Below are 26,258 nucleotides of genomic sequence, written 5' to 3' on the forward strand. Positions count from 1 at the left end.
CTTCAGTGGATCAAAATATGTCTTTCTGTACCTTCAACATTTTGATCATAGTTTTACCCCTTGTGCCACAGAGAAGTCTAATTCTTACTTTTCCACTGTTAGCCCTTTAAGTAATTAAGGATAGTTCTCGGGTCACATTGAATTTTTCTTCCATCTCTAAGCTAAACCCCCAGTTTCTCCAGCAGATCCTCTCAGGACCTAGTAGGAGTATATTCATTACATTCACCATCATGATCACTTCGTTATTCTAGAAGTATGCTGCCCATAAACTGAATTCAGTATTCCAAGGGGGAATATTATCACCCTCCTCATCCTAGAAGGACTTTATAATCCATTATCAGGCTTCAAACCAGTTCTAACCAACTGTGTTACTTTGGGCAGGTTACTTAATCTCTCTGAGCCCCAGTTCTGTTCTGCTAACATTTGAAAGCATATCATGGGCTGGGCACCATACTAAACATTGAGGATGCAAAGATTTAATGCCAGCCCTCAAAAAGCTCATAGAAAAGTAGAAGAAATAAATGTAGTAAGTACTGTCTGCATAAGCTATATGCCCACACAGTATTACAGAAATACTTAGAAGGCCAACCTAACCCAGCCCAGTAGAAAGAGGTAGGAATTAAGGAAAACTTTCCAGGTGAGTTGACACTTGAGATGAATCTTGAGATTAGGTGGCATTTTTCAGATAAAGATTAGTGTCAAGGAAGTGCAGGCGTTTCCAAAGAAGAAAAGTATGAATAAAAATCTCCCAAGTTTTGGTGCCTGCGTGGCTCACTGATTGAGCATCTGCATTTGGCTCAGCTCTGGGATCGAGTCCTTCGTCAGGCTTCCTGCAGGGAACCTGCTTCTCCCTCTGCCTATGTCTCTGCTTCTCTGTGTGTCTCTCATGAATGGATAAATAAAATCTTCAAAAAAAAAATCTCTCAAGTTTGAGTCTGCTGGTATGGTGTCTTATAGCTGGAACATGAGGTTGGAAGGGGGTGAGGCAATGGGAAGTGAGGCTGGAAAGGCAGGCGGGTGCCAGTCACAGGAAGTTTAATGAGGGGCAGTGGAAGACACTGAAACAGGGGTTGGTTTATCAGTAGTCTGTAAGAAGTAGACATAAAGCCTGTAAAATGGTGCCAGTGAGACCTCCCCAAGTTGTGAAGAGCAGATGAGATCAATAAAATGCACAGGAGGGGCAGGTGCATGCCAGGGGCTCAGTCAGTGGTGGCCCCTTCCCCAGCCTCTGTCAGCTCCACAAAGATAACTCATGTGAAGCTCCTATCCATCTAAAAGCCTTCTGTACTTTGCATACTCCATTGCAAATCCTTATGTCTTCTGCCACATGTCTTCCTTCCATTTGTTTTTTAAGATCCAAGTGCAGAACCTCATGTGTATTTCTTTTGAATGGTTTAGCGTCTTGCCACAACCTATCACAGCAGTTTGGGATCCTGACTCCATCAGCCAGCCATTTTTCCAACCTACTAATCTTTCTACCAATCCTCAGTTATTGATTCATAAAAATAAAGGTTTCACAAGACCTTAATTTTTGAGATGCAAGTAACACATTTCCATTCATTTATATGGATGGCTGATTTTACACATAAGTGTGTGTGTCTGCATCATATCCAAATAATAAAACATGTACTTCACAGTATCAGACAAATGTTCACCAGAAGTATACTGTGACCAAAGCACAGGTACAGGGCTGTGGAGGCCTATCGTGTTCCTGTTATGCCATGACCAGAGGAGGCAGGAGGAGGAATGGAAAAAGGAACGAGGGAAGAAGAAAGAGGAGGGAGAAGAGTGAAAGATTTTAAAGCAGTGAGGGAAGAGAGGAAGGACAAAGTATAAAGATGAAGTACAAAGAAAAATACCTTACCCTTTGTTGTACTTTGTAATGTATGAAGTGCTTTCAGATAGGTTATCTTAATTGATTCTGCAAAGAAGCTTATGAGAAAGCAAAAAATGAGAGACAGAGGGGAGATGGGAAGCAAGGCCCACAGTGGAGAGGAGAGATGAGCTGAGAAGAGCTCAGAGCCCCTCATGGCCTCCTGGGCATCCCAGAGGATGTGCCCTGCCTGGTGAGAAGCTAGCGCAGACCTTTTAAAACCAAACTAGCATGAAGGTATTGAACCACCACTTCAAAGAAGTCTGAACCGCCCAGACGAAAAGCAACAGAAACCTTTAAGTGGTTATTTTGGCAACTTTTGTCAAGAACTTTTGACTGCCTGACCACAGCTTTCCTCCATACTTTTCTCCCGTTTTTTAAAAATATTTTTAATTTTTTTCCTTGTCACAAAAGCCATATACGTTCATTGTAAAATAATTTAGGAAGTCCAGATAAACCTGAAGAAGAAAATAAAAATCCCCTATGACCTTACTGTCAGGTAAAAACCACAATGGTTATTTTCTTTTAAGATTTTATATATTTATGGGGGGGAGGGGGAGAGAGAGAGAGAAGCAGGCTCCCTGCCTACCAGGGAGCCAGACGAGACTCAATCCCAGGACTCTGGGATCATGACCTGAGCCAAAGGCAGATGCTTAACGGACTGAGCCACCCAGGCGCTGCACAATGGTTGTTTTAGAACATATCCTCACATTATTCTTCTAAGCCTATTGGTATATTTCTGCTCCATAAAACTGCCCACTTAATATATTGTAAACATCTTTCCATGTTTTTATCAGTTGGGATGTGTTTTGATACAAGTAAACTCGGAGGACAACTAGCACTGTTGATTAACAGCACAAACCCCAATCCAAACTAACAGTGGCTTAAACAAATAATAGGGGCATTTTTCTCACATGACAGGAGTCTGAAAGTGGAGATACAGGCTGGTAGAATGGCTCAAGGACATCATCAAGGACACTCCACCTCCTTAGCCTGTCGAGTGTTACCTCATGTTTCAACGTGGCTGAGCTGTAAGAGAAGCTGGGAAGCAAATATTTCATGTTTCTCATCCCTCTGTTGGACAAGAGTGCAGGGAATAGTTGCTGAGTTAGCCAGCCAGCGGTGCCAGAGTCATTACATATTCTCCTGCAGCATGCTCTCTTAAGCAGCTACGTAGTTTAGACGATGATTTATTTAACTGTTCATTATTGTTGATCATTTCGGATGTTCCCAGTTTTTCATTATAAATATGCTTATATCTAAAGTTTTACATGTACCCATAATTACTGCTTTAGTACAAAAGTCCTAGAAGTTGAAATAAGGTCAAAGAATATACAAAATGTAAAGGCTTTTAATATCTTTTTTTGGGGGGAGGGGATCCCTGGGTGGCGTAGCGGTTTAGTGCCTGCCTTTGGCCCAGGGCGCGATCCTGGAGACCCGGGATCGAATCCCACGTCGGGCTCCCGGTGCATGGAGCCTGCTTCTCCCTCTGCCGGTGCATGGAGCCTGCTTCTCCCTCTGCCTATGTCTCTGCCTCTCTCTCTCTGTGTGTGACTATCATAAAAAAATATATATATATCTTTTTTTTTAAATGAAATTGCCCTCCAGAAAGACTACTAAATTACACTCTTACCACCCGTGTCTAAAAGAGTACATTTCCCTGGACTCTCAACAATGAGTTTCTGTTTGTTTGTTCATCATCAAGCTATTATCCTATGACCATTGTGTGGATTTAACTTTGAGCTAGCCCTGACCAGATTCTGAAGTGCCCAGCAGCCTATGGGGGCCCAGAGCAGGGACCCTGAGAGCTTTAGCCAGCTCCCCATCCTCCATTGCTGCCTGGACATGTGGGTTTGTAAGGTGTCCTGTGCTCCCAGGCTTCCATTGCAGGCCCTCATCTTGATAGGCATTGCCAGGCATTGTCTCTGGTGAGCATATACCTCACTCATCTGTCTCTTTTTTGAAAGTCCTTTCTGCTACTATGAAGTCATCATCTGGTCCCATCTTAGTCCTAAGTCAACACCATCCTGGCTTACTTGGAATTGAGGTGCACCTGGTATCTGGCCTCTTTTTAAACAGCCCTCCTATATCCTCACACGTCACTCTTACTTGATGTACCGCAAGTAGGGTAGCCTCACAGGCCTACTTCATAATCTGGAACTGAGAGAAGGTTGAGAATACAGTATCAGTAGGTTCAGGATGCATTTTCATCATATTAAGCTGCTTTTGTGACAAGCCGCAACTTTCTAGGGAGGTGGTCAAAAGAGTAAATTATCTGAGACATCATTACCCTTTGAAACAGTTTTTGACTAGTCAGCAGTTGGCTACTATGAACAGTCCTACTCATTAAACAAGGAGCTATCCATGTATGAGAGAAGAATCGTCTGGCTTGATCATCTCTGTACAGAGTAGATGCTTCAATATTCATGTGTATAGACATATGTTCACATGTGGATAAATGACCAAATGATGAATCCAAGCAACCCTCATGCTCAGTGCAGGAACATCTCAGTACCACACTATGACTCCTCTAAAATAAAAAAAAAGAAAATGCCAGAATTCTGGTTCCAGAAAGGAAATGATAAGGATTCTGTTTTGGTGGTCCTAGGACCTTACCGTGACCTTTGGAGAGGTGACAGCTAAAATGTGAGAAGCACTATCTGAAGGAAACAGAGTTATCTGAGAGCCTTCCATATAGGGCACAGTTCGGAGCTACTGTCAGTTATTACCACCACAAGAGAAAAGAAAGGAAAAGAAACTAAAATTTATGAAGCACCCATTATTACAAATCCAGCTAAAGCCAGGATCATGATACCCGGCCCAGTCACTGCTAAAGGCCCCTCCCTTTTCCTGATTACAGAATGCTGCCTCATAAGATACCTACTACTATATAGATCCCACTCACAACTTACTCTATCTAATAGTAGAAAAGTCTCTAATCTCCTCTCCCTACCAAATTCCATTGTTACTGGCTCTATGTCAAAGACTTAAAAATTCTGTCAGAATTGCATTACCAACCTCTCACCGATAGCTCTAACTATAAAGGTTCTGTGTGAGTGCCCCACGTAGGTTAGCCTCAATCTTCATGATAAGGCAGCAACATAACTACGTAAAAATCCTTGGTAAACTTAAACATTATTCCTATTTCATGCCAGCCATTTACACTTATTCCATGAATTGTCTGTTTGGAGCATTGTGTTTTGGGTGCCCATAAGCCATACACATAGTGATGTCCAAAAGGCATTTCTATTTCATAAGAAGAAACCAAGGCCTAGAGACGCCAACCTTTGCCCAGAGCCCAGAAGATTATGAAAGGCAGGGCTGCAGCTAGGTTCTTTGGAGTCTTTTGACGTATACATGCTGCCTGACTACATGTGGCTAAACATGCCAATATATTTCTTAGAAAATACACCATAAGGCTACCTAGTTTGGTGGTGCAGTTAAAGTGTGCTTTCTTAATTCTCTATTTCTCCCACTTTTGCAGAATCTTAGGAAACCCTAAGTCATTTTCCCTTTCTTAACCTCTTTCCCCAAAGTATGAGGCAAAAATATGAGGGGCACATATATTAGGTAATATCTAGCTTTCTCTTGGTTCCCTGGTGATATGCATTTTCTCTCATTGTTACCAAACTTCCACTTTTTCCAAATCAAAATACATTTTAGCATAAGTGCAGTATAGCAACAAAATTTTCTTTCATTTTATAATTTCCTTAAGTGAATCTTCAAAACCTTCATATAAGGACATAGTCTAATATCTCATGCTCAGAATAAATTACATGGAATATCAGGCATTTACTAAAAAAGTAACTATGTCTGGGGCCAGGAAAAATGCATTCCAGGACCCTAGATCTTCAGTAAAGGTGTGAATAGTGAGAATTTACTATCAAAAATCTCCAGATGTTTGTTAAACCACATGGATGACTTATGGGTTCCTCAAACTTTACAGCCCAAACAGTTCACAGACAAATACTTTTATGTGGGTAATAAATGTAGAAATAATATTCTCCTTCAATAGTAAAGCAATGCTTTTTAAAAGAACAAAAAAAAAGTTTTTTATTAGATCAACACATTTTTTTAGATCAACATATTTTAAAAAATAATAATATTCCATGTTGGTGACAGTGTGTTGAAATGAGCTCTCAAGCTTCTGGAAGAAAAATCAAAGGTAACCATCTTTTTGGAAAGCTGTTAGGCTTTAAAAGATGTCACTCCTCTTGACATAGTAATTCCCTCCCCACAGGATAGTATTACCTTTAGACAAAACTAGATTGTTCACAGATATGAATTCTAGCCCTATCTCAATATCAGAAATGTTCACCTACTGAAGATTGATTTAATAAATCATGGAATATTATGCCCCATTAATGATGACGTTTTGTAATACCCTTCGGTGTTCTTCACAGTATCCGTGTATGGTCTCACTTCATCCTCAAACCTGCTCCTCTGTACTTCTCTTCATCCTTCCAGTGCTGCAGCAAGAAACTGTGGGGTTCTCCTTGACCTCTCTCTTTCACATCCCACAGCTGGCCTGCAGCAGTTTGTCAGTTCCACCTTCAGTAAGATTTGCCCTACTTTCCAGGCCTCTTGTAAAGCATGAACTGAAAAGGTTTGAGGAGAAAAGAAAGCAATCCTGATTTCCCTTGAGTGGCTAGGGTTTTAGTTCTTAAATCGAGGCTCAGTTTTTCTCCTTCTTGAATTATCTAACGATCTCTTTTTCCTACCACAGAAACCATTCACCTCATTGAAAACATGACATCTAGAAATAGGGTAGCAGGATTCAAAGTATTACCACAATGAATAGAAAAATCTGTAAGGGAGAAAATAATAAGATTTCACTAGTGGTAAGCCTACTTACTGAGAAATGTGGTATATTTTTAGTGAACTACAAATCTGTACACCGTGAAGGGCCATCAGATATAAAGGAGGCCCTAGAACCAAGTGTGCAGAAACCTCCACTAGCCTAGATGCTGGGCTGTTGCCCTTAGGACAGGTGAGTAGGCTTTGCCACAGGAGAAGAGACACGGCAGTAGACTGTTGATGTCTGATGATTCCCATGAGGTTGAGTCATAACACCAAAGGTTTGTCGAGACCTCACATGTACAAATAGGTAGAGAAGGTTATGATAATTAGGTAAGCCCAGAGTGGGAAGATGTTGAAGGGCTAATTTAATCCACAAAAAGGCCTCTTCATGTTTAGATTCCTAAGGAAGAGAACTGCATACTGAGAACTTGGTTATAAATGTGATGATTTAGAAATGTTGGAAAGTTGTGACTGGCCTATAGTCTGTCGAAAGTATAGAATTTACCTCCTTGGGATAAATCATGTCCTGGGTAATGAACTTTACTTTAGCCAAATTGTAACTTCTCTTTGAAAACATTGTGCCCTTTCTGAAAGAAGACAGGAATCAGTAGATCCCTGGAATCAGTCTTAGAGTTTAGGTGTCTTTAGAGCACAACACAAGGTCATCCACATAAACAATCATGTGGAACTTTAAGGTCCTTGAGTTTGTGGTTGAGGATCTGTGAAAAGTAGGTGCTACCTCAGAAAATCTTTAGAGCATAACAGTCCAGGTATATTGTTGATTTTTCCAGAAGAAGGCAAGCAAATGTTGACTCTTTTGGTCTAAAGGAACACTAAAGAAAGCAGAACATTTATCTGCAACTGTAATATATACAGCTTTGTGAGGCACTAAAGATAAAAGAGTATTTGGTTCTGGGGGCACCTGGGGGCTCAGTCGGTTAAGCATCCCACTCTTGATTTCAGCTCAGGTCATGATCTCAGGGTCCTGGGATTGAGCCTACATCAGGCTCTGCACTCAGCATAGAGTCTTCTTGTCCCTCTCCCTCTGCTCCTCCCTCCACACACACACTCTCTCTGTCTCTCTCTGTGTGTGTCTCTCTCACAAATAAATAAAATCTTTAAAAAGAGAGTATTTGGTTCTGGTCAGGGAATAACTATTCTGTTTATGGCCCAGTAAATCCATATCCTCACCCACTGAGTTTTTTGACTGAAGCATAGGAGTGTTACAAGAACTGCTCAAGGCCTGATGAGTCCTTTCTGTATTATGCTTTTAACTATTTTAGTCCTCCTTTAACTTTAAGAAGGTATTGTGCAAGTTTGGGTAGAACTTCAGACAGGCCATTCTGGACCTTAATGGATTCAGCCCCAATAATCCTGCAAACAATTGAATGTTTGAAACTTTGTCCCCTTTTTGTTCTAAAGCACTCTCAACTTTGTTCATATCGAAGGTTCCCCAAATTGACCACTATAATGCTAAATTATCCTTGATAAAATTGTGCTATAATGAAATAAGTTCACAAATTTGGGTTACAGAATGCATGTAAGAAGCAAGAAATTGGCCTACAGGGGCAGACTTGGCTTTAGATCGAGCAAACCCATAGTTTGGGAAACAATCAGTCCAAAGAGTTTGCTTGTACACCTGTGTCTCAGACTCTCCCTCGAACCTAATGCCCGAGCCTCCCAGCTACAAATCCCAACCAGCTTTGTGGTTCCAGAGGACAGAAAAACAGAGAGAGAGCTCTCCCAGAGCCAGACCTTCATAGACAAAGCAAGAAAAGACTGATGAAAGTTCTCATAGGGTTTTTTGTAATCACCAAAAACTGGAAACACCCAGATATCCTTCAATGGGTGAATGGATAAACTGTGGTAATCCATATTTGTACCATTGCTTGGAAAATACTACTCAGCAGCAAAAAGGACTCTTAATCCATGCAGCAACTTGGATAGAACCCAAAGGCATCATGCTGAGGGGGAGAAAAACTCATCTCAAAAGATTACTATATAATTCTATTTATACAGCATTCTTAAAATTATAGCAATAGAAAACAGATCTGTGCTTGCCAGGGTTTGGAGTTGGGGACAAAGTGTGGCAACAGAGAGGCCACACAGGGGAGTTTCCCTGAAGTTATAGAACAATTTTGCATCCTAGTAGGGTTGTAATTACATGAATCTACACATGTGGTGAAATTTCACAGACTGTACACCAAAAAAAAAAAAAAAAAACGCACATAAAAACTGATTAAATGATGGGGGAATCCCTGGGTGGCTCAGCGGTTTAGCGCCTGCCTTTGGCCCAGGACATGATCTTGGAGTCCCGGGATCAAGTCCCACATCAGGCTCCCTGCATGGAGCCTGCTTCTCCCTCTGCCTGTGTCTCTGCCTCTCTCTCTGTGTCTCTCATGAATAAATAAATAAAATCTTTTTTAAAAATCCAAATAACATCTGTAGCTTAGTTAATAATGTACCAATGTCAACTTCCCAGCCTTCACAATTATTATGTAAGATGTTATTGGGGAAGCTGGATATGGATACATGGGAATTCTTTGTCCTATTTTGCAATTGTGAGTCTAAAATTATTTCAAAATAGTTTCCAAAAATTTACAGGGCACTGATTTCTGCAAACAGCACTTGGGGATCTCTTCAGTTTTTACTGAGAAAATTATATAAAATAAAGCCTCAAAAATTATAAATTTAATGCAGTTTCTAATCACTGTAATTTCATTTACTGTAATTTTGATTGGGAAATTACACTCAGTTTTTTAACTATAGTATTGTTATAAATATTTTTGTATTGTTACAAATATATTATATCCAGGAGGGGGAAAAAATCCCTTGCTGGGTTTCCCCCAGGATTAAATACCCCTCTAAACCTCTTTACAGAGCTCCTGGTGTGTAACTTCTGTCTACCTTTTTAACCTTATCTCCTGCTCCCAGCATGCATTCTGGGGTGAGCTATTTGTAATTTTCTCTCTCTTCCCAGTCCATTCTTCTCTCCTCTTAACTCTCTGTTTGATTACCTTCTCCTTCAAGACCCACATCAAACTATGCTTCCTCTACAAAGCCTTCCCTGGCCCAGGAAGCAGGATTGCTCCAACAGCATGCCTTCCTTCGTGTGGGTTGTAGCATAATGTAAAGCCCTTTGGTTATTTGTTCACTGGCCTAGCTCGGACCCCGGTCCGTGAACACCCAGAGCTGGTCCCATTCCTTCCTATAGGCCCTGCACCTGGGTTTAGTGCTAGAACATACACTCCATAAATGGCGATAAGCAAGTGAGTGAATCAGAGGCTCTGGAAAGTCCTTAGTAATAAATTTTGTGCATTCCATCCTGCCTCAATAGAGTGCTTTTCAACAAGATTTTCAACGAAACTAAAGATCAAAGAGGGTTCTGAATTAGCTACAGTTAAACGGAATGGCAAATGAATACTTAAAATATTTTCCAAACGTTCAATTCGGTTAAGATTTTATTATTATATTTAAAATTTTTACCATTCTTTCTTTTCATTCATGACACAGTGTTGTAAGAAGCTTTAGAAAGACCGTGAGGGGGGCAGCCCTGGTGGTGCAGCGGTTTAGCGCCGCCTGCAGCCCAGGGCATGATCCTGGAGACCCTGGATCGAGTCTCATGTCGGGCTCTCTGCATGGGCCCTGCTTCTCCCTCTGCCTGTGTCTCTGCCTCTTTCTCTCTTTCTGCATCTCTATGAATAAATAAATATTGAAAAAAAAAAAAGAAAAGAAAAAGACCGCGAGGAACAAAAAAAGAAAGACCGCGAGGTTGTGCTTGTGAGCCTCCTTGGACAGCTACCATCTAGGACTTAAGAACAGGATATGGTTTCTGAAGGAGGATGGGCAGGTTGGCAAAGATGAAGAGCACAAGTCTATGTTAAATCTTATATATACCATTTCCAGCTTTCACTAAGAGCAGCACAGTGTCCCCGCCTTGCAGGCAAGTCACTTGCTACTCCACCCCACTTGCCGTGGCAGCAGACACAAATGCCCTGGATGACAGACTCCTGATTTTCCCGCTCAGCATCCTCATGGGCAAATAACCTGGGACTCCGTAACTGTCTTCAGGTGTAACTTCTGTTTCCAGCTTCCAGCAAGATGACTCAGACTTTCGTCATGTCTTCTTGCACAATCTAATGACCATTTCTCCATCAGAGGTCTGGAAACTTCATTAAACAGGGCAGATAACCCTTCCTTGAAACCAGTCCCACCCTTGGCTCCTGACACATCACCTATGTCTCCTATCTCCTCTCTTGATCACATCCCCTAAGATTACTCTAAGATTCAATCACTGGTCTTCGGCCCATTTTAAAAAATAAAAGTAACAACAAACTTACTTCTCACGGCTCTAATTTCCCATTTTCTCTTCACTTCTTTTTGATATCATGTCATCTTTAAAGGCCCAAGTTAGGTGCCACCCTCCCCCAGAAATCATCTGACTGAGCCCACACTCATCCTTTGCACTCTCTTGGAGCATTTAACAGCCAAATGTACTTTCACAGTTGAGCATTTCATATGTTTTGGCTTGTGGGATCTCTTATTGTTTTATGAATTACTCTTACTTTTTCAGTCAAACAAAGGCTCCTTAAGGACAAGATCCTTGTCTTTAAATGATCCTGTGCCCTTATGGTGCCTCACAGTGTTTAGCACCATATGTCAGCAGGCTGTAAATCCTTGGTGACTGAAACTAAGACAGTGTTGCTGGGGCATGTGGAAGGCTCAGTGGTTGAGTGTCTGCCTTTGGATCAGGCCATGGTCCTGGAGTCCTGGGATCGAGTCCCACATTGGGTTCCCCACAGGGAGCCTGCTTCTCTCTCCGCCTTTGTCTCTGCCTCTCTTTCTATGTCTCTCATGAATAAATAAATAAAATCTTTAAAAAGACAGTGTTGCAGTAGCTTGGAAAAAGAAACACAAAGAAGAAATTTCTTTTCCCTTCTTTCAATACTCAGGGGCCCAAATCAGAGCAAGGTGTCGCACACTGGGGCTGTGCAAGATCAAATAGCTTTTCCTGCCAGTGTGGTGGCATAGTCAGAGCATAGGCTTTAGGTGGGCTCATGCTCTGGTCTTGCCAGTGCTTGAGCTTGAGCTTGAGCAAGTCACTTGAACCCAGAGCCTTTATTTCCTCATATTCAAAATTGAGAGAATTACTAAGGCTTTTTGGAGATGAAGGCTATAATCCATAAGAGTGTCATTTGTGGTGGGAATTTCAGGAACCTTGGTAGACCAGGGTTTGAAAGCTGTTTGAAAGAAGGTAGGCCTTATCATAACTCTCTAGTGCATATCCCACTGAGAGGCCCATTGTCTCCTATAGGGCAGGCAGCTAGAGTCTAGGGGACCTGAAGAGTGATGGTCTGCATGAGAAAACAGAAAACCCAACACCGACGCATGTCAAGTTTGTTGTAGACTTTCTGGTGGCAAGGCTAGAGGATGAAATGAGCAGTCTGTCAAAAAGGCAAGGAAGTGAAGCTGGAAGATTCTGAGAGGGATTGGCTGCGGGGCAGGAGGAGGTATGAGAGCAGAGGAGGGCTGAGCTTGGGATTGAGGCAAAGTAGCTAAACAACTGGTCAGATCCACTCGTTCCAGAGGTAGGGAGAACATGCCACTTGGCCAATGACAAGGGCAAGCCACACAGCCTAAAGAAGGAAGATAAAATGACATGGCTTATATGTGTCCTCTGAGACACAGACCTGCTTTTGAAGCATGAAGAATCATTAAGGAAACATCAGGCACACGAGGGCTGCAGAAACAAATGTTCTCCCCTTAACACATTACAGCAGCCTCTGCAGCCCTGCTCCCTGTTCTGTCCTCAGGCTAGCCACTGAGGGGCCAGCAGTCCACCCCTCCAGAGTAGGCCAGGGAGAGGGAGGCTGAACAGTAGCTATGAGGCATATGACAGCATTACCCAGACCAGCCTGGAGAAGCCTCTTTAAGAGTTGAGATCATTGTTCAGTACAATGTGTCCTAGTAGCTGGTACCTCAGCAGGGTTCAGGACCTTAGAGAATAGCCACATGACCTAAAAGTATTATAAGAACAGAACCCTGGAAAAGCTCCAGTCCCTACCAGAACCAACACCATCCAGATCCCTGGCCCAGTGTGCTGGAGTGGGCATGAGCTCGTCCCCACCAGCCCTGGGACTAGGCCACCTACACCCTCTTTACCTTTGACTAATTCAGCTTTGAGAGGCTGAGCCTCACTATGAGTCAGGTCCTTGTCCCCCGCCCCCCCTCCCCATGAGAGAAGGTGATTGGCTGGGTCTGCCAGGGCTTTGTGACCCGCCTGCAGAGCCCCTCCACCCCCTCAGAACCCTCCATGCTTGCCTGCATGTATTGCCTCCATGCAACCCCAGAATAACCTGGATGTGTGACCCAGGGGGACAAGGGGTAGCGATTTTGCAGATTTCAGCCCCAGACAGATGACTTCAGCCCCCCTGGGCCTGGGCAGGAAGGGTTAGCCCAGTGACAATGGGCATAGCCCCACATCAGGAGCGGGAAACGTTTTGGCAGACTCCTCAGAGTTGTCCTCTGATCTCACAGCATCTGTTCCAGTTCTCCTGGCCGGTAGGATGGCATCTAGGCATCTACAAAGCCCAATAGATGGGAAATCCAGAGCTGGGGAGGGATTGTGGTCAGAGGCCCAGCTGCGGGAAGCCCAGATGGCTGTCCCCAGACAGAAAGGGGAGCATTCTGTGGTCTTTCCCCATCCTGGACTTGCCTTTCTTGGGCTCGGAGATCTGAAGCTGGATATGTGTTGGGTACCTGCCTTCTCAAACCCCCTTGGATTCTCACTGTCTGCCCCAGTGACACTGAAAATGTATGATATGCTAGGTTCTGCACAGCACTTGGTATCTGTGGTTCACTTAATCCTCATAAAGGCTCTATGAAGTGGGAACTGTCCCCATTTTATAGATGAGGAAACTGAGGCCTGAAGCCAAGCTGCTAGGAGATGTTAGGGCCAGGATTTGAATCCAATTGTGCTGACTGGAGATCAGTATTCTTAACATAGCATCTTTTTAGAGGCTGCTGAAGACATGCCCAGTACCCTGCAGAACTGGAAGACCTGGTAGTCTTTCATAGCTGTGCTGGACAGAGGGCAGAGTCCTGGGAACTGCAGGGAGTTCTCCTAGGGGCCAAAGAACTGGAGACCCCTTAATTATCTTTAAGATATATTTGTGGAAGATAGATTCCCACTGAAGACCTGAAAACAAAAAGCCAAAATCAGATTTAGGCTCGTGATACCATTATTAAATACTGGAATGTGTGTGAGCTTTCAGAGTTATACAGACTTATTTATGATTTAAGAATATAAATCCCTAGACTTAATGTAGTCCTAGGTATCTGGGAAGGAAGTGGATGGTTTCTAGAAACTCTTCTGACCATGAGATATTAAGATTTAGTCTTGACCACTTTCAAGGCCTTAGGCAACAGAATGACAGCAACTCTGCCTCTCCTGATGAGAACTGTAACCACCTTTCCCATAGCCAGTAAATGCACCCTGAACCTTATGGTCCTAGCACAGGAAGTGATTTAGCAAAATCACCAGATTACACCTCCTCAACTTGTCTATCCCATGACTCCAAACCTGGTAGCCCGAGTCAAGGTTCTGAAGAGCAGGCTTTTCCCAAGGCCACATTCTCAGTCTGATCCTGGAACAGGATCTTCAGCTGACTCAGGTGTCACTCCAAGGGACATGCCACAAATCCAGTCAGGGACTGTTTCTCTTGAGGGTTACTATGTGCCAAAGATGATGGTAGGAACAAAGGGATAGGAAAGACCCCGCTATGGTAGCTTCTGGAACAGAAGCTGACCCCTTGTGTGGTTGCCTGCCATTGTCTCGGAAGAGGGAAAGCAACCCTTGGTAATGGGTGTGTTAACTTAAAGAGTTTTCTCAGACTGTTTCTCTGCTATAACTGAAGGCAGTTGGGCCATGTAGAGCCGGATGCTTGGGTAAATGCTTTATATATCTTTGTCCCCAGAAGCTGGTCCACTTTGCGTCTAGGTCTGAGTTAACACCCAGTACAAAAAGTCATCAGGGATCCCTGGGTGGCGCAGCGGTTTGGCGCCTGCCTTTGGCCCAGGGCGCGATCCTGGAGACCCGGGATCGAATCCCACGTCGGGCTCCCGGTGCATGGAGCCTGCTTCTCCCTCTGCCTGTGTCTCTGCCTCTCTCTCTCTCTCTGTGTATGACTATCATAAATAAATAAATTTAAAAAAAAAAAAAAGTCATCAGAAGTTGGATCAGTTGATGAGTTTAATGTGTGGTTTTGAGGAATAGGGAGGGTAGTATAGTTCAGTCCAGATTCTTAGACCTAACGTTCCAGGCCATTCCATCTGGTCCAGCTCTTATAGGATGTCCAGGTCAGGACTAAGCACCCCCTGTGCCCTGATACCATGAACTTTTGACAAAAACAGGCTTCCTCTTTGGAGGGCCACATCAAAGGCAGGGGCTCTTTTTCTAAATTGATTTAGGGAGAGATTTGGGGACCGGGAAATGTTTAAGAGAAGGCTTTGTTCAGGACCTGGGTGCCACCTGCTGGCCATAATTTAGTTGTATTTACAGAGCCAAATCTAGGAAAGGATAATGAAATATTGCTCAGTAGGTTAAGTGTCTGCCTGCCCTCAACTCAGGTCTTAATCCCAGGGTCCTGGAATGGAACCCCTCATTGGGCTCCTCAGTGAGGAGCCTGCTTCTCCCACTCCCCCTGCTTGTGTACTCTCACTCTTTCTCTGTCAAATAGATAAATCTTACTTTAAAAAAAAAAAAAAAAAAAAAGATGAGATAAGGGAGCCAGGAGATTGTTTCTTTGTGTCTCACTAGCAAGTGTGACAGAAAATCTTTGCAGCGACCCCTGGGTGCCTTAGAGGAGTCCTCCTGAGCTAAAATGGACCCAACCAAGGCAGAGAGTAGCCAGTCCTGAGTGGAGATAATGGCTTTGTTCCTAATATCAGCCTGCCACCCATAATCACCCTACCCTCCCACCTCACTCCACCCCATCCCCACCCATTTTCCAAAAAGCCCAATAAGAGGTAACAACATGATTGTTGTCCTGAAAGGAGACATTCTTTCCCCAACTTCCTTCTTATATGCCCTATTGCCACTTTGGGGAACCCTAGATTCAGAGTGATCAAAGGTGTGGAAAATGCCCCCCATCGTGAGGCACAGACAGAACTGGGAATTTCCAGCCCATCTGAGAAGACTTTGGCATTTTTAAAATACCTGTGTAGCTCCTGGTGACTCTTAGAACCGTGATGGCAAGGTCTTTAGTTGTATTCTGGAAGGAAAACTGGAAATTTTTCCTATGCATCAAGAAAGAAGATGGCTAACACTTCCCCCCAGGGAGGTAGCAAAATATGTCAACATCCCAGCCTATGCCACTGCAGTGTAGGCCAGTCAGTCCCAGGCACCCACCTATGTCAGGTGAGGATGGTGTTCTAGTACTAGGCACCAGAATCACCTGGAGTGTATGTGTGGGTGTGGGTGTATGTGTGTGTGTGTAACCATATACAGTTGAGCCTTGAGCACTACAGGTTTGAACTACATAGGTCCCCTTATATGTAGATTTTTTTTTTGAGAAATACAATACGGTACTGAAATTGTATTTTCTCTTCCTTGTGATTTTCTTAATAACATTTTATTTTCTCTAGCTTACTTTACTGTAAGAATACATATATAATACATATGACATACAAAATATATGTTGATCAACTGTTTATTTCATCAGTAAGGCTTTTGGTCAACAGTAGACTATTAAGTTTTGGAGGGAGTCAAAAATTATACACAGATTTTCAACTATGCAGGGGATCAGTTCCCCTAACCCTGTATTGTTCAAGGGTCAACTGTATATAATACACTACATATGTTATATGTTACATATAAACACATACTAATAAATTTTATACGTAGTACCTTATATATAGTTATACACATAATATATAATATAGTTCTGTATAATATGTATATAGTTATACACACACACACACACACACATGCACTTGGGCTTTACTCTGGCCTACTAGAAAGTCTCTGCCCAAAAGTCTGATGTGCTTTTCTAGTAAAGAATGTGGGGATCCCTGGGTGGTGCAGCGGTTTGGCGCCTGCCTTTGGCCCAGGGCGCGATCCTGGAGACCCGGGATCGAATCCCACGTCGGGCTCCCTGTGCATGGAGCCTGCTTCTCCCTCTGCCTGTGTCTCTGCCTCTCTCTCTCTCTCTCTGTATGACTATCATAAATAAATAAAAAAAAAAAAATTAAAAAAAAATAAAAAAAAAAAAAAAAAAAAAAAGAATGTGAACCATCACCTGTTCAGTCCTGTGGAATCCCAAGAAGATGCCTTCAGGATGGAAGACCCTTGAAGCTAAAATGATTTCAGTGAAAACCTGAAGGACTAATGTTGACCTGGACCAATGCCTCTGCTTTTATCAATAATCAATCCTTGAAACTCATATACGCTAAACAGAAAAAAAAATCCCTAAAGTGACTCAGAACTCCCAGGGCCAACCTAAGACCCCCTCCCCCTTTACCTTCCAGAACCAGTCCTGACCGACTCAGACCCTCTGAAACCTAGCAGAATGCAAAGCCATAGCCCTCCCCTGCTAACCCCAAATCACCCTGCTCCCAGGGGCCTCAGGGAGAAATAATCCTCCATCTAGCTCATGGAAGGATACTGTTGGATACACCCCAACAGTATCCATAATAGCTTGTCCCCTCTGCACTCAGCTCCAGCAGGACTGTGCAAGCCCCCTAGGGTCTGGCAGGGTCTGACCACTCCTATAGGGGCCAATCAAGCACATTTCTAACTCTACATGCTCTCCTTTCTGACTTCCTGTCACACCTACTGTTTTCACCACACACTTTGGGGGTATTTGGTTCTACGATTCTCCTTTGTGTTTGTCTTCCCAGTAAGACTACAAACACCCTAAGGACAGGGGCAAATCTTTCCTATTTCTCACTAACTAAATACTCATCAAAATAAATTGTACTTTTCTCCACCCCATCCATTCTATCTCTTTGTCAAGTTTGGTGTCCATCTATTCCCACTGGCTTACCAATGTTACTTGAGGTGAGTTTCCTAGAAACTCCTAAACCCTGTCTCTGCAATTATGAAAAATTGAGAGAGAAACGCTCTTGTTTTGTCCTTCATTGCCCAGGGGAAGGGAGGCCAGGCAGGCCAAAAAGCCAACAGAAACAAAAATTACCATCTTGGGAGCTTCTGAGGACTCAGAAGCTAGGAATTCCAGAGATTTCCGAGGGTAATTTTGAGGGAGTCTCCTTGCACTGAGTGTCCTCTTACACAATGGTTTTGAGCCCAGTGCCCTGTATTGTGACCCTTGTTCTCACCACAGGAATTTGTTTAGATGCCTGTCCCCCTGGCAGTAGGAGCTTTGAGGCCAGGAATGGAGTTTCCAGGCCTGTCACAGGCAAGGTACTCAGCCAATTTTATGAATGATGCTTCTTCATGTGCCTCTCCTCTTCCTGATCATCTCTCATCACCTCTGGCCTGGCCTCCTCCTCCCCCTCAAACTTTCATCTTGGGCATCATTTCCTCCAGACACTGTCTCTCAACCCCGTGCATGGAGACATGCCCTGCCCCTCTCTGTTCCTATAGCACCCTGAGCATGCTCAGTCACAGCCTGTCAATTCTCTTGAAATCACTTATAGGTCTGTCCCTTCCACCTAATGTAAGCTCCTCAAGGGCCAGGCTATGTTTCTCAGAAGGTCCCAAGACAATAATTTTTGTTTCTCTCTCAATTTTTCTCAAAAACTGAAGTTACATGCACATCTAATGAGGTTCTACTATGTATCCTTGGGGTCGAGGGTGCAGGGGAGCACAGCCTGGTGAATGCCAGCCAAGCCTCCTCTCTAAAGCGGCTTCACCAATTTGCACCTGTAAACTCTTTGGGCATCTTGGGTAGGTGCAGATTCTGACTCAGTAGGTCTGGGGTGGGACTGAAGAATTGGAATTTCTAGCAAGCTAAAGCACATACAGCACCACTGCTGCTGCTCCAGGGACCAGAGTTTAAAAACCATGGGAGCAGAGAATGAGTGGATTTCGGGGAGGGGGCAGCAATCCAGACAGCTGCTGGTGGCTCCTAACTTGGGGAGCAAAGTGAGAGGGCTGGAGAGGTGGGGCCCATTTAGGAGTTTGATAAGTGGTGAGGAGGGTCACATGATAAAGGCAGATGCCTACAGGCACAGGGGATGGTCTGGGCATATTTTTCCTTCACAGAGACACTTTGTGTATTAAACCTAGGGAAATATTATTCACTCCGGAAATAAGCACTCTCAGAATTCTCAAAATACACTGTCCTTTTGTCTATTTTCTATTTCTCCACTTCTGATAAAGACCTAGTTACAAGATACATTTCCCTCCTAACAGTGCAAGTCAGTGATAAACAGCAGCTGACACTTGGCCTCCCTGTGCCTCTGGGGGCAGGGTAAGGAGGCACTCACACCTGCTGGCCAGAAGGGGGCGCCTCTACCCAGATCCCACCATGGTTGCTGCGAGGAAACAAAGGCCCAGGGTTGCCAAAAGAAGCCAGAAACCTCAAGTCATTTGTGTGAAATGTCCTCACGTTAAAATATTGGGCACTAATTCAAAAATGTTTCCAACACTGTGAGGGCTGAGCAGTTCGCATCTGCAAGGCAAATTCAGCCAGTGGGTGTCTCGTTCATGACTGCTCTGTATAGTGGTGTGGCTCAGGCTGCTTTTCTGTAGCTTCTGCTGGCAGCAGTGGGGAGGGGGGGGGCGCTAGGAGAGAGGCTGGAGGCTGGGAGGCCTATAGGAGGTTACTGCTGGCCTTGGCCTTGGCCAGAGAGCCTGCATGCAAACCCCCCAGGCAGCAGGAGAGGTAGGAAGAGCAGGCTTACTAAGAAGGCAGAGCTACAGGACGCAATGACTGATTGGATCGGAGGGTGGTGGGAAGCAGCCCCCAGGTTCCTAAGTGTGTGACTAAGTGACTGGTGCTCATGTCCACTGGGATAATGAAGACAAGAGCAGAAGCCTGGATTGAGGGGAGGTTCTAGATAAGCAGAATGTAGGTGCCTAGGGGTCAACCAGCAGGCCACCTGCCACAGAAATACGGGGTTGGAAGTCAAAGGAGAGACAAAGGTTAATCATCTTTCTAAAACACAAATCTGGTCAGGTTACCGCCTGCTTAAAATCTTCTCATGGCTTCTTCCTGTTGTCTGAACAGAAAGTCTGGACTCCTCTTGGAAAACAAAGCCCTTTGCAGGCTGTCCCTGCCAGCCTCACTGTACCACACCCCAACACAAAAACTTGCTCCCCGGGCCTGCTGAACAACTCAGAGTCCCAGAATCAGCCATGCCTTTGTCTTCACTAGTCCCTGGGCCCGCGGTACCCTTCTACCCTGTCCCTTGTACATTTGGAAAACTCTGAGTTCTCCCAGACTCCAGCCGTCTCTGCCCCGAAGTCTTCGCTGACCTTGTCAAGCTGAAGAGATCACTCCCACCTTTGTGCTGTCTATAAGGGCATGTGCTTTTACTGCCCTCTCACCCGCCCGGTAAGGGTTTGCCTGTCTGTAAACTCCTCGAAGGCAGAGACCACATCTTACCGCGCCACCAGTTCCTCAGCACACGGCTGGCATAGAGTGGCCACTCGGGAAATACCTGAAGTTTTCCAGGAGGCAAGACTGCAAAGGGGGTCTAGAGGAAGATGCTTTCCACCTCCCCAGGGTTTCTCTGGCTCCTTCTCTCCCTACAGTTAAAGAACAGCACAAGGCCCCCAGGTGTTGACCGTGCCTGTCTTCCTTCTCTGCAGCTGGGGAATGGCCGTCAATGTGTACTCCACATCCGTGACCAGTGAAAATCTGAGTCGCCATGATATGCTTGCATGGGTCAATGACTCCCTGCACCTCAACTATACCAAGATAGAACAGCTCTGTTCAGGTAGGAGCCTGGGAGTGGGGAGAGTGGACCCTGCTGAAGGGGAGGGGAGGGAAGAGGATGGCAGGGGGGAGGCCAAACAGCCACAGCAGAAAATGTAGTTTGTAATTAGGATTGAGGAGAGCTGCGGAGCCCTTAACCAGTCAGAGCATTTGGAGGTAAAGGAAATGAGGGTCTCATGGCATAGAAAGACTCAGAGGCAAAGAGGAAGAGAGGCTCAGGGAAGGGCTGTGGGACAGGAGGGGCAGTGGGGTATCCAGAGCTGGGAGAGGCAGTGAAGCTAGAGGGCAACAGCACAAGGTCCAGTGTAGCCACTGAGCCCAAACCTCGGCTCTCCTGGCAGTGCCACCCTGGGCATGTCACTAGGCCTCAGTTTTCCCATCCATAAAATGGAGATCCTGTGGCCTCTCAAACTAGGGTTGTTGGCAGGATGGAACGCTGTATATGCAGTGTGTGGTATGGTGCTGGTACGTGACCGCATCCATGGGGAGTGACTGCTCTTATTCCTGGAGAGCTGAGCTGGGGGCATCCTGGCTGTGTCTGTCCTACACGTAGGACAAGGAGAGAGGAGAGACTGGCTGGTTTGGGGGAGTGGGCCAGCAGAGGGCCTGGGAAGGGAAAGCAGGTGCCTGGGCAGAGGCGCCACCGGGCACCCTCAGGCAGCTGTGCTTCTCCACAGGGGCAGCCTACTGTCAGTTCATGGACATGCTCTTCCCCGGCTGTGTGCACCTGAGGAAGGTGAAGTTCCAGGCCAAACTAGAACATGAATACATCCACAACTTCAAAGTGCTGCAAGCAGCTTTCAAGAAGATGGGTGTTGATAAAGTAGGTGCCTGCGCTCCGGGGGGCCCTGAGGAGCTCTGTGACCCTGGGGAAGAAGATGGCCCGCCAGCCGGGGCTGGGGGCTGCTGGGGTCATTCCAGCTCTCATGCCTCTCTCCACCCACCTTCCTTCCAGAGGGAATGTCCCCCCAGCTCAAAGCATGGTACAAACCCCCACACTTGACATCCCCTCCTGACTACCTTCCTGCCCCTTCCTTCTCTCTAGACCCTATCCGTCTCAGAACCTGAGGCTCAGTCCACCACTTCTATTAAGTTCCTTCTCTGTAGGGCCTGAGAAAAGTCTCCTGGCTCACTATACTGCCTCAGCGGCCTGTAGGCCCTGGTGCCAGCAGCTCCCGCCCCCCATGCACACAGCAGCACCAAGGGACACCTCCTCCCTCGGTGCCTCCTGTACCTGGAGGAGATGGCTGTCTCTGGATCCCGGGCCCAGGCCCCAACCAGCTGTCCACTCGTTCCGGTGCCCCGGGAGGGGGCCCCCTCCCATGGAGAAGGCGGAAGATGTGGCAGCCCAGGGGCTGGCTTTCCTGAGAGCAGTGGCCCTCTCACAGAGGAAGGCAGCCCTACAGCAGCAGGTGGCTAAAGTTCTCTGCTTGTGTGGTCTATTTCAGATAATTCCCGTAGAGAAATTAGTGAAAGGAAAGTTCCAAGATAATTTTGAGTTTATTCAGTGGTTTAAGAAATTCTTTGACGCAAACTATGATGGAAAGGATTACAACCCTCTGCTGGCGCGGCAGGGCCAGGACGTAGCACCACCTCCTAACCCAGGTGATCAGATCTTCAACAAATCCAAGAAACTCATTGGCACAGCAGGTAACGTGCCCGAGCCGGGGGAGGGAGTATGGGGGGCCGGGCCGGCAGGGCTCCACAGCCAGGAGCGCCCCCTGGGCCACCGGCCCGGCCCTGCCAGCCTAGAGGAGACTGTTATCACGGAGTTCAGATGACGCCGCCTGCTGCCCGCCTAGACCAGGGGGAGTCACAGTAGGGAGGACAGGGCTGCCGACATGGCTACAGACGGAGAGACACCGGCACCAGCCATGGGGGCAGTGGCGGTGGGAGGCCCAGAACACTTGCTTTGGTAGCATGAGCTAACTTGTGTGCCTCGAGACGACGGGGAGGCATGTGGCATGGTTCATCTGTCCAGGTCCATCCAGGCCAAGGGCCTGGTGCCAGCACCACACACCCTCCTTATCCCCTGCCCACTGGACACCTGGGGACAGGAGTTTGCCCATTTTCCCCCATTGGGATCACATCTTCCCCTACTCCAAAGGCCCATAGCCCCAAGTCCTCAAGAGATGAGTCTTATGAAAGGAGGCTTTGTCTAGGTTCTAGAGGAGAAGGGAGAGAAGCAGTAGGGCCTTTGGGGGGCGAAAGGGTTGGGGAGAGGCAGAGAGAGGAGCAGCCCAGCATCTGAACCCGTCATAGCAGAGCCACTCCTCCGTTTGCGCTGCTGCCCCGCCTGGGCCTGCCCCCCATTCACCTGCTTGCTTGCGTTAGAAGCAGCCGGCTCTGACTAGGGAGCGGCCATAGCTAGAAGACAAGTGGCCACAGCATGCCCGGCCTGCGGGGGAGGAGCCCTGGTCCCTGAGTCAGGCCCAGCGGAGAACACAGAGCCCATCCTGAGGCAGGGGCCCTGAGACTCTGAGGTCACCCACGGGGAGGGTGGGGCCTCTGGTAGGAAAGACCCAGCAAGTGCCAGATCTGCGACCCTGCAACAGCTGCTTTTCTTCAGACTCTGGCTGACAGTACAAGAGGCCCAACCCTTCCAGCCCCATTTCCCAAATTCGCCTTCCCAGTTCCCCTCACCTCTCCCTCAGGCCAGCTCTCCTCCCTCCCCATACCTCATACCTTCTTTACTTCCCCGAAGTCCCTGCTCTCCCAGGCTTGCCAAAGAGCTGTCCAGCTGCTGTGGTGTCAGTGTGGCCATGGCTTGAGGCCTAGATGTAGCTGCCTCTTGAGTGGGAGAAGAGGGGAGGGCAAGAGTGCCTGCCTTTCGCATGGGCCTGCCCCCGCAGCCGTCACACCAGGCCGTCTCATGCCGGGTGAGCTGTGGGCTCACATGGTCCCATCCCGCTTTTCTCCCCTGGGCAGTTCCACAGAGGACGTCCCCCACAGGCCCCAAAAATATGCAGACCTCTGGTCGGCTGAGCAATGTGGCCCCACCCTGCATCCTCCGGAAGAATCCCCCGTCAGCCCGGAATGGCGGTCATGAGACTGATGCCCAGATTCTTGAACTCAACCAGCAGGTGAGCAGGGTGGGTGATGGTGGCTGAGAGAGCGCTTGACAAACAGCCAGGCCCTTGAGCCATCAGGGCAGTAAGGGGTGTCTGAGGTCAGGACTCTGGCCTGAACACCGTGTCCCCAAGCAGCTATTGGATTTGAAGCTGACCGTGGATGGGCTGGAGAAGGAGCGTGACTTCTACTTCAGCAAACTTCGAGACATTGAGCTCATCTGCCAGGAACACGAAAGTGAGAACAGCCCTGTTATCTCGGGCATCATTGGCATTCTCTATGCCACTGAGGTGAGCCCTGCCTTCACCCGCTCACGTCCCAGGCCGCCTGGGCCCCACCCCATCCTGCCCCGTGAAGACCACGAGAGGTAGCACCCGAGGGGCCGGAGGAACACGGTGAGGAGAGCCAGCTGCAGTCAGAGCCCAAGGCCACAGAGAGATTAGCAGGGGAAGTGGGACTAGACCTCACCTCCCCACCCCACCCCCACCCCCGAGCTCCTGACAGTCCTCTCCCCCTCTGCCTGGCCTGCCAGACTCACCGCTTCCCTCTCCTTCCCACTCTCCAGGAAGGATTTGCACCCCCTGAGGACGATGAGATCGAGGAACACCAACAGGAAGACCAGGACGAGTACTGAGGGCGGCTCGGGCCCTGGCTGACTGCACGGCTGCCCGTGCCCCCCACCCTGCTCCCATCCCACATTATAATCCTTTCCTTACAGCCTGTCGGCGGCCGGGTGCTTTGTGTCAGTGCCCACAGCACTGGGGAGTCAGGCAAGGAGCGGGGCTCGTGGGGATGGGGCAGGTGCGCAGGCAGAGGCCCCGTCCTGTGGGCACCGGCCCAGCGGGTGAGGCCTCTGTCCACTCCTCCGTACCCCTATTTATTTCCGTTGTCTCTACGCTGTGTCGGCCAACACTTCCCCGGAGGGCGCTGCTGCCACCCGCCCCAGCCAGCCGCCTGCTCCCCTGACAGCCAGCAGCTGTATATTTGACAAAGTCATTGGTATATTTTTACTTACTGGATTTTCCTTGCACTTTACCTGTTCTTTTCCCAGGGCCGACAGCACGGGGCTCCGGGGCAGTGTGCCTGGCTTGGCTTCCCTTCCCCGCTGCCAGGAGCCGTGGCAGGACTCGCCCATTCTTATTTATTTTGTCTTTTGACTTTCCAGTAGTTGAGGGGAAGGCTGATGTCAGGAGAGGGATAAGGGGACCGAGGGGGGTGGTGCCTTAGGCCCTGGTGGTCAGGGAGGAGGGGAGCATGTGAGGGATGAAAGTGACCTCCTGGCACCAGGTTCACCCACCCTTGGCCCCCTGCCCCCAGCACTGAAGCCCAGCACTGCCCCGAGGCCCCCTCCACTCCTCCTGCAGCTTGGTTCATACCACACAGACTCTGCTTGGACCCTCCTGTACGTCTGCCTCCCATCTGCCCTCCTACCCGACCTCTATCCCCTCGGGCCACCTAGCCTGCATATGTGTTCACTTTTATTTAAATAAACTTGTGTGGTAAAAGTCCATGCCCGGTCTCCCTCAACTGAGCCACAGCCTGGGTCTCCATGCTTTTCTCCTCCTGAGCACTCCCCTCTCTAGAGGAGATGGTGTAGAGCACACAGCACCACTACCACCCTCTATCAGGCCTAGAAACTGCCATTGGCGCCTGGCCTCAGAGCCCAGCTCTGATCTCGTCCCCATCTCTCCACACTGGTACGAAGGCTTTAAGGGAAGGAAGCTGTGGAGGCCCCCAGTCCCTGTGGAGGAACAAAGTTTGGAGCCATGGCTGTGACGATGGGCTGCCCAGTAAAGTGACTGGGGGTGGGGGAAGTATCAGGGTGGCCTGGCCAAGAGGTGCTTTCATTTTTTTTTTTAAGATTGTATTTATTTATTCATGAGAGATACAGAGAAAGAGAGAGAGAGGCAGAGACATAGGTAGAGGGAGAAACAGGCTCCCTGCAGGGAGCCCGATGTGGGACTCAATCCCTGAGACTCCAGGATTACACCCTGAACTGAAGCCAGACGCTTAACCGCTGAGCCACCCAGACGTCCGAGGTGCTTTCTTTCAGTCTCCTTTGGGCCAGTGAGGCCACGTGTTGCCCCCCACCCGTTGTCAAATTTCACATACCTCACAATCGTGATCCAGCTGGGAACAAGGAGAACTGTGGGTTACAAAGAGCAAGCAGCTCTGAGTGCTGGAGCCCAGGACAGTAATGCCTGAGGGGTTCCTTCTGGGCAACAAGCTCTAAGGGGAGCCAGGAGTCAGCGAGCCTTTCACATGACCCACACAGCCCTATGTTCATGGTGTGTGCCCCAGCAAAGGGCCACAGGAAGCCCAGCAGAGACCGAGGACCCTGAAATGAATGTGGGAACCAGGCCCATTCAAACAGAGCCATCATCTAGATCAGCCCCCTCATTTACTGATGAAGGGACCGAGGCCTGCATGTGACATGACTTGCTCATGGTGGTAAAAATCTGGTTTAGAATCCAGACCTCCTGGTTCAGTGCTCATCCCCAAAGACCACAAAGGTGTGACCTCCAGAATGTTCTCTAGCTGCAGGCTGGTAGTCCTGGTAGGTGTTTCCTCACCATTCTGAATATGACTGAATTGGGGCTGTGTTTCTTCTG

At 47.3% G+C, this 26,258-nt stretch overlaps 1 protein-coding gene across 3 annotated transcripts in view; it reads left to right on the forward strand.

Moving 5' to 3' along the window:
• The window catches only part of MAPRE3 (microtubule associated protein RP/EB family member 3), a 54,267-nt gene extending 29,111 nt beyond the window's left edge, over positions 1–25,156 (forward strand). The window contains exons 1-7 of one of the 3 annotated variants that reach the window (XM_038561035.1): positions 12,974–13,234; positions 20,451–20,578; positions 21,255–21,400; positions 22,026–22,227; positions 23,506–23,660; positions 23,784–23,936; positions 24,212–25,156. In XM_038561035.1, the coding sequence (XP_038416963.1) occupies positions 20,458–20,578; positions 21,255–21,400; positions 22,026–22,227; positions 23,506–23,660; positions 23,784–23,936; positions 24,212–24,280 (846 nt within the window). In that variant the 5' untranslated portion in view covers positions 12,974–13,234; positions 20,451–20,457 and the 3' untranslated portion in view covers positions 24,281–25,156. Of the gene's footprint in view, positions 1–12,973; positions 13,235–20,450; positions 20,579–21,254; positions 21,401–22,025; positions 22,228–23,505; positions 23,661–23,783; positions 23,937–24,211 lie in introns of those variants that run through there. The other 2 variants (XM_038561037.1, XM_038561036.1) reach the window with 2 other exon arrangements.
• Positions 25,157–26,258: the final 1,102 nt, after the last annotated feature.

Source organism: Canis lupus, chromosome 17 (assembly GCF_011100685.1).
Source record: "Canis lupus familiaris isolate Mischka breed German Shepherd chromosome 17, alternate assembly UU_Cfam_GSD_1.0, whole genome shotgun sequence".
NCBI lineage: Eukaryota > Metazoa > Chordata > Mammalia > Carnivora > Canidae > Canis > Canis lupus.